At 40.6% G+C, this 12584-nt stretch overlaps 1 protein-coding gene across 2 annotated transcripts in view; it reads right to left on the bottom strand.

Annotated features, from left to right (window-relative positions):
• ap3b1a (adaptor related protein complex 3 subunit beta 1a) overlaps positions 1-12196 on the bottom strand; it is a 44781-nt gene extending 32585 nt beyond the window's left edge. The window contains exons 1-6 of one of the 2 annotated variants that reach the window (XM_026297371.1): positions 11881-12196; positions 5253-5328; positions 5040-5114; positions 2846-2941; positions 2563-2723; positions 1497-1563 (exon numbers count right to left, since the gene is read on the bottom strand). In XM_026297371.1, coding sequence (XP_026153156.1) covers positions 1497-1563; positions 2563-2723; positions 2846-2941; positions 5040-5114; positions 5253-5328; positions 11881-12008 — 603 coding nt within the window. In that variant the 5' untranslated portion in view covers positions 12009-12196. Of the gene's footprint in view, positions 1-1496; positions 1564-2562; positions 2724-2845; positions 2942-5039; positions 5115-5252; positions 5329-6174; positions 6841-11880 lie in introns of those variants that run through there. The other variant, XM_026297370.2, reaches the window with a different exon arrangement.
• Positions 12197-12584: the final 388 nt, after the last annotated feature.

The following is a 12584-nucleotide window of genomic DNA, read 5'->3' as shown; positions in this document are numbered from 1 at the left end:
GTATAATTAATAATGTTAGTAACACCTCTTCTCTATTCAGATCAGTTAACTCCAAGGACCTTATACTGTGCACGCTGGCTCATTGATATGGTTTATGAAGACATTTAGTCATTAAAAAAATGAGTGTTTTGAAGTTACAACTATGGCTGACAGTGACAGGTGCCTTATGACCATTACACAGTCCAGAGAAATGGCCCTGTGCACAGACCTTTTTGAGAACGAGCATCACAGACAATGAATGGACAGATAAAAAAAATATTCCACTATCTGTCCACAGTGTCAATTAAACAAATGTTTGAAACATGTCTGTCAACCATATTCAAATACTATGTAGTTCTAATAAACTCCAAAGTATAACACCATTAGCTAAAGGGCATTTCTGAGATTTACTGTACTGCTCCACTTGCGTAAAGTTGGGAGACTGAAAAAAAACAGCTTCATAAAATAGCATATTAATAATCCCAGCCTGCTTAGGGCCACATCCTTCATATTTCAAACACCCCACACTAATTTCTGTCGGTGAAAGTGAATTAACAATACGGACAGCGTCAGTGGTTGTGTTATTTTATCTTTATGTGTAAAATCTGCACAGTGGCCATTACATTAAGATACATGTTCTCCCTCAGTAACACGCGACAACACAGGTTCAACTCCAGGACACACTCACATTACCCTCTGCATATAGAAAAACACATAGCTAGACTTGTTTATTGTTATGGGAATGCTGCATAGCATCATCCTTGCATCATACAAATGCATCACTTGATAGCTATTAACTATTCACTATGTGTGGATTTTTCACTATTTATCACCGACTGTGCTTGTGTGTCTGTGTGAGGATAGTGCCCTCTCTCTCTGTCCCCAGCGTCACAATGTGGGCTCCAACAGGGACAAGTCATCTGTCTTCGTTAGCGTCTGGGGCTAAATATGCTATGTATCTGGTACTGGGCTTTCCATCCCCCCTTGGCCTAAGCTGCTTTGTTTTGTTTGTATAATGATAGGTATACGCTATGAATACATAATTACAACAAACTGTGCATGACTTGCACGTACAAACACACAACATACACTACATTCTGTAGAGAGCGTCTACATATGTGAAATTGGCATTTAAACACCCTTAGTATTCACTGTGACCTCCTCAAATGAATGTGCTGCCTGCTGACTTCTAATGGGCTGCCTGCATTGTGTCTGTGACTGACCTAAACACAGAATTTAAAAATCCAACTCATTTACCATCCATTTTGGAAGAAAAAAAAAAGCCAAGAAGCTGGCCTTTGAGAAAATTAAGCTGACACTAGCATCAGTGCAAAAATTCCTTCCAAATGGACACTTAACAAGGAGCATCTGAAGATGTGTGGGTTTAAGTGGGTGTTAACAAACCATGGCATTGCCGAATGAGCTGTGGGATAGAGAGCTAGGATTTGAATTGCTTGTCTGGGGCGCCCTCCAGTGGTTCACACTCTCCAACAGGGTGCAGCTCATTCTGTACTTACTGTGCTTTTGTCTTTCAGTAGTTTCTCTATCACTTCAATCAGCTGCTCCTTCTGGTCCGGATCAAGGCTGAAGACAAAAGAGAGAGGGAGCTTCGAAATAAATTGTCAATTAAAAGAATATATCCACATAACATGAAAACTCGATGGACTTACAAATTAAATCATGTCCCCTCTGTGTGCTCAGAATACAGAGATGTGCATACAGCAGATTGAATCAACTACACATATGCATGTTTTATTTTCTGATCAAGAGTATGCACAAAGTCCCTCCCTGCGTTACTCACGTACTGCTCATTAACCAAAAGTAAATAGGATTTGTTTCTGCTTAAACAATGTAATATAAATATTACTCAAAATACTAAATCCAGTCTTAGTATACTGTAGTACTGTAGTACTCATGAGTTTGACCCCACCCTTCACCAGCACTGCAGCACTTGCCTGTGAACGATCAGGGCTTGTATTCTCAAATAAACAATAACAAACACTTGCTGGTTAGAAAATGTGATGATTTACTGATTCTCTTTGTGCTATTTGATCGCAAACTGAATAATTTCAGGTTTTATACTGTATGGGGAAACAAAACAAGCAATTTAAATACACCGTTTGGGGCTTTGTGAAATTACAACAGGCAACTCTATATTTTGGCATGTACACAGAGAAAACGATTGAGAAAATAATAGCCAGATTAATCAGTAATGAAAATATTTATCTTTAGCAGCACTTTGTAAGAATTTTCTAAGCAGTGCATACATTTCACACTGGTAAACACACAAAAACTAGCACCAGATATCGATCATTAATGGAAATATGCCAGTGATCTGTTGTGGATTTGGTTCAGATTTACTTTGTTCATGCTTTAAGTCAGTCATTCTTAGACTTGTGCCATATTCAGTAGATAAGAGTGTGATAACTCGAAGGCAAAACCCTTTATATCAACATTACCCAGCATTTAACCGCACTGACTGCTCAGGTAAGGAGAGCCAGTCAAGCCAGCCTGTGCCACTACGAGCTGCTGGCTTTACTCAGTGATGAATGCAGCTGATGCTGGAGCCCTGAGGAACTGTACCTGTAGAGCTTCTGGATCGCGTGGGCAGAAGTCTTCCTGACATACGGGGACAGGTCAGCTGCAGCCTCCTTGATGGCCAACATCATGATGGGGACAATAATGGGGACACGGATACTGGACAAAACCCTCAGTGCGCTGGCCCGGATGAACTGGTTTGGGTCCTAACACAAAGAATGACACCACCACAAAAGGTATGAAACAATAAACAACGAGATTAGGCGACATACACTATAACGAAAGAATGGCATTAAATATTTCAGCAATGATAAAATTGAAATGCTACCTTGAGGGCCCGCTGGAAGGTGCTTATGGAGAGTAAAGCCAAGTCCTGTTGCTCTTCTGCGTACCTCACCAGGTAGACATACACAAGCTTCTTAAGCTACAAAGGACAATTAAATCAAACAGCATTAAGTTGAACTGGATGCAAAGAGGGATTAATGCAACACACTAAAGCAAACTAGCTCTGTGCTGAAATTTAATAAAGGACATGCAGAGTCAAAAGACTTCAGCAATATAAAAAGGAATAAAATGAACAATAAGGTATGAAACAATAGAGAAAGTCCTCTTCAAGTTCTGTTTTTCCCTGGGAAATTTGAGTTTATTATTTCAAAGGGTGGAAGAAAAAGCTGGTACAGAAATTTTTCCCGTCTTGATGTCACTAGCGGCAGACTCTATTCACTGTTGTTTCAGGAAGAGCAGTGAGGTTATGTATTTTTGTTCCTTTCAGAAATTGCCATTGAATTGTTTGCACCCCCATCTTTTGTTATGGTTTCTACACCTACTTCTTTTCTTACAGGAAAGCCAGAGAAAATATTTGCCCTGCTTTCTGACATGTTTGACTGGAGGTCAAAGGCTGTTCCTCTGTTGATTCTCTGGAGCTATTCAGAAAAAGGGGAGAATAACCAGAGCTGATTTCTGCCCATGGGACTATGGATTTCCAGCTAGTGGCACTGGAAGAAAACAGGTTATAAAAAATGATGATTTATTTGAGGAAGTATTTATAATTTAATTTAAAAAAAAACTGATTTAAAGTTGAGGTCAGGGGTAAGGTTACATTTTAGGTACAATTGCCAAGAGCTTTATCCAGTAATCAGCACCATGCTTTCTAATGCAGTGAGTATTGACCTGCAGCAGTGCGCCATAGTTCTCAATCATCGTTCTGGTCATTACTGCTGGAATTAATGGCATTACTCACTATAAAAAGGAGACACAACCCATCTGCCCTCAAGGATCCGGTTTTTATGGCCCCAGAGCAGTCGAGTGATTTCATTTTGAGCAGTTAAGTAGATGATTAAGGGATCTACAAGTGAAACTTGCTCAGTACGAAATGAAATTTTACAGTTTCTCTACTTGTAACTTGAATATGGACTCAAAAATATTTACGAGTGCGACAAAACAAGCAAACACACAGTCACGTATTACATGTGGTGTTGAATGAAATACAGCAATTATTAAAGAAAATAAAGAGCACTGATATTAAATCACGCATCACTGTCAATAACCTGCATGGTCTTGTGCTGTTTTCTAATTAGTGGGAATCAATGGCAGCTCACAGTGACCAGGACAAAGGGATGATGGTGGGAACAAGGCAAGAGGCCATTTTTAGTGAGATAGAGTCTAGGAAAAGAAACGCAGACCAGGACCTCACACTACCTAAGCAGCTGGTGTGTATGAGGTGGGGGAGAGGAGACGTGACTGTGGGCTCTCTTCTGCCAATTACATCCACCCACCTGCTCCCCTACCCTGCCATGAGCTGCTTCGGCTGCATGCCTTGCACACGGCGCCCGGCTCCAGGTCCCCTGCTCACATGCTGCCCCTCATGCTACTGATTATTCTGCTGCTGCTAATCAATATTCACAAGCTATGGGCATGGGAAGCCCTCTTGAGCTGTTGTTTAGTGTTTTGGACATTCATAGAATAGTCTGTGCACGAGTCTGTCGTGGCTCACGTATTACATGACTTAATGGAGTATTAACACAGGCCCACAGTATCTCACATACATTTATGGGGCTGCTGCATTGACTTATAATCAGCAGTAATTAAACTAGTTGTGCTAGTAGTGGTCTAAGGTTGTTATATGCTATACTGATCGCAAAGCTCCCCTCAGGCAAATTTATGATTTGTGAAGAAAAAGTGTGTGTGTGGCACTCTTACACATAAATCCCTGCTTATGTATTTATTTTGTGCTTTATTGCACTATTATTTTCTTTTTCTCCGCTAATGTATTGATTCACATTAATCTGTAGGAGTCATTTTTCTCTAAGTTGTACAATATAAACAAAAATTAACTGAATAAATAAAATGAATGAAGTAAAACCTTCCAAATGAAGATAATCCATACGTCTACTGTTCTTTTCTGTATGAGGAAGTTTCCTCTGTTACGTCACGCAGAGAACTCACGAGGATAAAATTTATCATAAGAGCCAAACGTACTAACAGGAATGATGATGCTGTCCTGTGATATATTAATGTCATACCTCGATGTTCTTACTCGCGACGTTCTTCACCACAGCAGGAAACAGATCAGATGCATTTCTCCCTTTGGCAATCAGCTGAAAACAAACCGAACGATAAAATTATTTTAGCCACTAATGTTTAACTCAACAGCCAAGACAAGACTAACACAATGTTTACAGTAATTTACATTTTTTGATTTTTGCCCAGTGTGTGAATTCCCATGATGCACTCACCCCAACGATCCTTTTCATGGCCTCCAGTTTGAGCGACTCCTTGTTGCTTTCCAACATCTCTTTAAGGTCGTCATTCCTGAGAAATGAAAAAATTCTGGTCAACACTGAGCTGCCTGGAGTTATTGGTCTCAGAAGGGAAGAGTTTGTGCAGAGTTACTGTGAAAACTCTGCGTCTACCACATCTGTGACAGCTTCAGATTAGAGGGAAACCAGCACAAGGGTCACACTGGCTCCTGTAGATCTGCAGGGTTCCTGTAGTTCACGGACAAAGCACTGAACAGCAAAAATGTTATTACCAGCACAACAGAGCGTCTGAGCAATTCCTGCTGAAACTGCACCACACTCACATAGCACAAGTCTCATTCTTTGACTAATGCTAATGCTAATGCTAACACATAGTGTCATTGTAAAACAGCACAGCAGGTTGTCTGTTCCACACAGAGACAATGTCCACACAGAAAACAAAATATGGTCAAAAATTTAATTGCAAACTTTATCTCAACTTAATATATGTCTTCAGGAGGTTCTTGGTTATGTCAGGGTTAGTTTATTCATCACTTTGGTCCAGAATGAAATATCTCAACAGATATTTCATGTATTGCCATGACAGATATTCAAGGTTCCTTCAGGATTAACTGTATTAACTGCCTGCTCATTAGCGCCATCTTTGGGTCATAGTTTAATGTGCTCCACTTTAGCTTTTGCTGAGTGATATCAGCCCATATACATATTTAGCAGTCCAGCTCTGGTAATCAGCAACTACAATTGTTTTAAAACATGGTTTCTAAATTGGTTATATCTTGATATATCTCCCTTGAAAGACAACGACGCTTGGGCTGACAGACATGATGAGAAAACCAAACATAAAAACACACAATTAGCCATCAAGTGAAAACACTTCACAGTGATCTTACTACATTACCCGTCGCTGGGTGAATCCTTGGGGCTACTGCTGTTCTGTGTGAGGGCCTGTTCTTCTTGACTCAGCTCGGTCTTCAGAGTGAGCTGTAAGTTCTCAGCAGACACCAGAGCTGTCCTCATAGCTCCCACTGCCTCCGAGCGTAAAGAGAAACCAACTTCCATACCGGCTCTCCTCCACCACTGCCCAAAAACTCTTTCAACAAATACAACTCCTTCTGTGCGTGTTAGCTGGGTAAAAAGCAGTCTACAAATCCAACTGACTGTGTTTCCAGGAACTCAACAGAGAACCAAAGTAATCACTTTCCTTCAGGCTGTGTGCCCTGTTCTCTTGGCTTTATTTACAGTTCTCTCCTCGTCTTCTTCATAACTGTCAAAGCTGAGAACAGTGGAAAACCAGCACAGGCGCCACTGGCTTTGTGCCTGTCATTCACTGCTCTCTTCCTCTTCTCTCGGGTAAAATAAGTCACAAGATGTTCTGTCAGCTTTCTAACATCAAGTCATCCTTATGTTTGAGGGTAGTGCCTGCTCACTCGGGTAAGACCTCTCTCCTTGTAGTCTCCTGTAGGCCACCGCCCCCTGAAACTACCTGCCGCTCAGCTGTGGTTAAATGGTCACTCCTTTCTCCTGACACGTGTAGGGTTTTCTCTGGGAACCAGGCTATCTCACCTGCTTTCTGGCTGTGTATGCGACTTGTCTCTGTGCAACTGTGGTCACTTCCCTTTAGGGGAAAAAGGAGGGCCTTATCTACACTGGTGGGTAAACACTGAGCTACTTTTCATCACCTCCACTGCACAATCACCCACTTCAGCCTGACACCACTAACAGCACATACGCTGCCAAGTTTGGCAGGCCTATCAAAGGTAAGTAACAAATTGAATGTCAGGAAATACCCTTTAAGATGTGAATGGAACAAGCCACAAATTTTGCCTCCTGAACTTTTGGGAGGAAATGGCTCATGTGAAGGCCTGACTGACCTTAAATGTCTTTATAATTAACCAAATCACAGTGTTCTCTTTTTTTTTTTTTTTCCACATGCACACAGCCTCATGCATATTCAATATTACTAGGTTAAGCACTAACACTTAACTTCAACTATTAGGTAGTTTTAGAGTCTATAAATATTAAACAAAGTGTTTACAACACTATAATGCAGCTGTGAACAGAAACAAATGTTTGTTTTTGTAATTCTACCTATGGGCACCCAGTGCAGGTTGGGTATAGACAGATAATGATATTACAGCAAAAACGGTAATGACAAAATATTTGTCTAGTGTTATAAGTGCTGATAAATACTATACATGTATGTATACAGTGTATTTTATTGTGTTATGAACCATTTAAATGTTAATGTGCTGCTTAAAGCACCAGTTTAAGCTAATTTCTACCAGTAGTACCATCTGCAATAATACTCTTTATTGTACAGCACCCACGCTTTTCTTTTCTAACGCTCATTATGTTAAATCACCACCTACACACATCCTTCACACAAAAAGCCAAGTATCTGCATCCTGCGAGTCGTTCACATCTTTTCCCCATCACTGCTGAGATTGATTATATTATTGTATACATTAGCTTCGGCACTTTCTTAATTAACATTTATCAGAAATGGGCCACATGCATATCCACTTCATTGAATGGCATGCTGTTAAATGTGAAGTCAGAGTGTATTTGATATTAAAGTCATGATTTAATTATTATTGCAGCTCTACACCTCAGTGCAATTTGTGGGAGTTGAACAAACAAGGCAGATTTCATTACTGTGTTTTTTTCCAATTAACAAACAGCGTTAGAATAGATAGTAATCATACACAGCTCTCAAACTGAAGTGATGAAGGGCAGATGGACTGCAGAGATCAGTGTTTCCATGTGACTGGGAGCTCTCTGCCAGCAGCCTCATCAGCCCGAAACAGCAAGAGGCGAGAGCTGAATTTTATTAAGTTTACAAACACGGCACAAAGATGATTCAGAAATTTATCTTCGGTGTTTTTTCTTGAGTGCATTAACTGAATTTTGTCGCTGGTATTAATTTGTGTAACGGTAACAAGAAACAGCCGAGTTAAAGTGCTGAAAGAAGAGGGAGTGGCTCAAGTGGTTCAACGAACACCACATAAACTGATGTCTGCTGCTCAGAATTTACTGTTCAGTTCTTGAAGTCCAGCATTTTAAAATTTAAGGAGTTACACCAGAACAACTCAGTGAAACCCTAACTCTGTAACAGCATATTAAAGGTAAGATGTCTTAATAAAGTGAGGGCACAAAATACTGATGTGGTCTTAACGATTACCCACATCTGCCTTTTTATTCAGAAATGAAAGAATGAAACGCTGCAGTCACATTTTTCCTCAAGTACAAACAGAATTGTAGGACCCATTTTAAATGCGTGTGAAAGTGGAGCTTTCACTGTTTCACACAACCCTTGTCATCAGTTGTCATAGAAATGCAGATGTTTGCAAATACATCTTCAGAGAATTTTTATACAGAACGTGTCTCTCTGAATTATAACAAAAAGTACATGTTTGCTGCAATAAACACTGGCAGTTACAGTGTCTGAGAAAAGTCAAGAAAGTGGCCATTGTAGAACAATTATATCCGTGCAGAAACCAAAATGAAAACATGGGGTTTAAATACTGCGGCAAAAATTGTATGTTTGGTTATGTCAGTTAAGGGAAAAACTCACACAGAGCTCGTACGTTATAATAAGAGGGGAAAAATAAATCAAGCCGATCCAGCTCTGGTGATCGAGCATGCCAAGAAGTCTGGGAAAATATGCAAGTTCTTGTGCAAATGTTTGGACCCACCTATCAGTGGGTGGGAGTAGTGCCAGTGGAAGGTCTGAGATGGCACAAGTTTGCAACTAGTCAGAAAAAAAGTACTAAAATATGATTAGGTACATGAAGAATCTGAATCAGTATCTGAATTTACTGTTCATGCAACAAATCCATACAACCGAGCCACTCAAGCACAGTGCAATGTCTCTTTAGTCACAGATAATAAAGGAGTCACATGTTACTCTGCCTGGCACAGGGCTCTCAGCCAGTAAGAAGAGGGCTTTGAGACTGCAGATCATTACAGGAATGTTGCTGTGCCCATGCACACAACAAAAACACAACTTGATGTAGCAGGTCTCAATATGTCCTCAAGTATTGAAACAAGCTGGGGTTAACTTTATTTAAATATCAAACAAAGACAAATGCTGAGGACACTGAATATGGGATAGAGACACAGTTTAGGATGCAAAGGTCGGGCATTGTTGGGATTGTGTCAGGCAGACGTGCAAACAGAAGTATCATTCATGCCCTTCTCATTCTTTCTACTGTTCCAGCTTGGCCTAGAGGTAAGTAAACATATGACTAACTAACATGTGAGACAGTTTAGAGGCTCCATTTAACACACTAACCGACGTTTTATACTTACACTTTTACACAAAAGCAGGTAAAAGCTTGCTCTAAACATAATAATAAGCGGCAAGGTAAGCCAACACGAGAGAGTAAAAGTCTACGTGCATAGCATAACAGCATTTCTTTCACCAAAAGCCAACAAGATCAGCTCTGAGGCCCAAATGTGTACAGTTGGTGTGGTGTGTAGCATCTCACCCACTCAGACGACACTAAACCAAAGCAGCTGAAATGCACAATCACTGATTTTACAAGAAATTACAAAAATGCACAGGATGTTTACTCTGATGATTGGCTGCCCCCTAGTGTCAGGTTTCTGACATAAGACACTAAAACACATGACCAAAACATGCTGACAATCCAGTTTTGGTTTCATAGCACTGAAAAGTTGCATCTTGCCATAAATACATACACTTTTTTACTGCCTGCACCAAAACAGCCATGTCAGAAACATGTGTTGGGTCTAAAATGTCTTATATATTGAAAAATTCTAGTAGGTTAAATCTCCTAAAAAATTAAGTACAAATCATTCTTTTCCCATCTATCCCCACCAGGCATCATGACAATAACGAGACTTGGCTGAGTAAATCAAACAGGTGCTTTATGGCCAAACCCAAACAGCTGTGTTACTTTAAAACCCTACAATACAAAGCCTCTTTCAAACTGTAATCCTATTATCACATACTTAATACCAGATCTTTACATGCAGCCTCTTACACAGCGGTTGAATGCAGACAAATAAAAAGGTCCTGGTGTCTTCACATGTTGTCAAAAAAAAAAGCACTGAGAAATCATGTATATACATATTTGCTTGTTTGTTTGTTATAAATCTAATGAAATATTATTCCTCCTGATGCTGATATGATTTTGATACACTAAGCCTGTTCAACACATGATACACATGACACTGAACACAAGTTAAGCACTGTTTGGAAACCTAGTTGTGACTGTCTGCAGTAGATCCAGATCCACAACAGTATACTTCAAGTTACTGTATAAAGGGGACTTTGTTTACTAATCAGAAGTTGTGTATTACCTGTAAGAACAAACTGAAAGTGAGTCAGACATATCTTGTGTCCAGACCTCTGATAATGTGATGAAAGCTAGATAATAACCAGCGATGATTTGCATTTTATTCTCCTGTGAGAGCATGTGGAGGTCAGTATGATCCATCAGCAGGCTGTGAGCTGTCTTACTATGCCTGCCTGCAGATGTTGGATCATTTTATAGCATTTAATGACCAAATAAGATGCAGAAGTATTAATATTTCTGGGTCAACATTTGATTCGATGACCAGAGCAACAACAAAGGGAAAATATAGAAATATTTCTGTTACTTTATGCTGTGTAGCTCCAGGGGCCCCAGATCCCCAGGTTTACTTTATATCCCTTCTCTCTTCGTATTTTGTTTATTCACAATTGTCTTAAAAATGTGCACCACTGAAATACTATAACATCTATGATGGGTCTGCTATAACGTTACCTAAACTGTTTTGGGTTATATTGTTCAGCCAATTTGTTCAATTAATATCACAAATACTAAAATGTTTCCTTAATTTCCTGAGGCCCAAGTTAACATCTATCTTCTATACCCACTTATTCCTTAACCAGGGTCCCAGGGATCAGCTGGAGCCTATCCCAGCTCTCTCTGGGTGAAAGGCAGGGGTCCACCCTGGACAGGTCCCCAGTCCATCACAGGGCCACATAGAGACAAACAACCTCACACACTCACACTCACTCCTATGGGCAATTTAGAGTCACCAATCAACCTGACATACATGTTTTTGGACTGTGGGAGGAAACCAGAGGACCTGGAGAAAACCCACACAAGCACAGGGAGAACATGCAGACTCCACACAGAAAGGCCCCTGATGGGTTTCAGACCAGGAACCTTCTTGCTCATCCACCTCAATTTACAAATATTGTCAGTTAATTATCTCTCAATCTATGAATTGCTTTAGGTCTAGATAGCTGTGTTATAAATAATAAGGTCATAGTGGGGGTCAACAGGGGTTCCAGTTAATCCAGGACTGACTTGGACAGACGTGTGAATGGTGTGGGGTGATAAACAACACAACAGGTGCCTGATACAGCCCAAAAACTCATCAGAAATGAGAATTATTTTACTACAAAGAGAGTTTCAGAGTAACAGGCACCAGGTCAAGCAGCTAACCGTCTTTCGCCATCGCTGCCCGGCTCGTTGGTGCAGCGGGGTCTTTCTTAGCGCTTTTCAGGCTGAATAAAGTTCACCAGAACCGTTTAACTTTATCTAAAACGACCCACGCTGACAGAAGACACGCTAAGCTGGCTTACTTTTTGAAGTCTGCGCTGAAAAGTCCGAAGGAAGCTCCGGTGCTGGAAGAGGTCGGGGTGGTCTCCTGCCCCGCTTCCACCGCTGCCTCCGCTCCTCCTTGGTCATTGTACAAGGCTGTCGTCGACATGCTCAGCTTTTAAACAAGTGCCCGTGGAGTAAACTCTTCCCGCTCCTCTTCCGAGCTACACACTGTTCGTAAAAACGGGAATATACCAACGTTTCGTAGCGTTTACGGCCGCTGCGGAGCCAAACTTCTCCGAGATTTTACCCAACTTTTCACACGCAGTCGCGGAAGTGTGAGCTGGACAAGTTGGTGTCACATGACAGGGCTTCAACAGCGAAGGGGTCATAGATCTAGATTAACTAGGAAAAGACCGCCCTCTGACTTCTGGTTTCCTCCGCTGTCTGCCCTTCTAGAATATGTAAATCTATGGCAGCAATGCCGAGCCGCTGTGTTGCCACGGTGACAACGTTTGGACGTTTTTAACAGAGACCCAATAAGTGAAGAGGAAACAGCGTACACATCAGACGTCGTTTACGCAAAATACGTCTTAAAAATGGAGTATTAATAAGTAATATAAAATATTTTAGTTTTAACTATTTAACAAAAACGTAGGGGGGCAAATGAATCTTTAGATGAATATAGTTTTGTGACATTTTTTTAAGCTTACTTTTCAAGGTATTCCTCTGCACTTATGTTTCT

The sequence above is a fragment of the Mastacembelus armatus genome, chromosome 12, assembly GCF_900324485.2.
Source record: "Mastacembelus armatus chromosome 12, fMasArm1.2, whole genome shotgun sequence".
In the NCBI taxonomy this organism is placed as follows: domain Eukaryota; kingdom Metazoa; phylum Chordata; class Actinopteri; order Synbranchiformes; family Mastacembelidae; genus Mastacembelus; species Mastacembelus armatus.
Note: the sequence above shows the minus strand (reverse complement) of the source record. Positions and strands in the feature narration are given on the sequence as shown.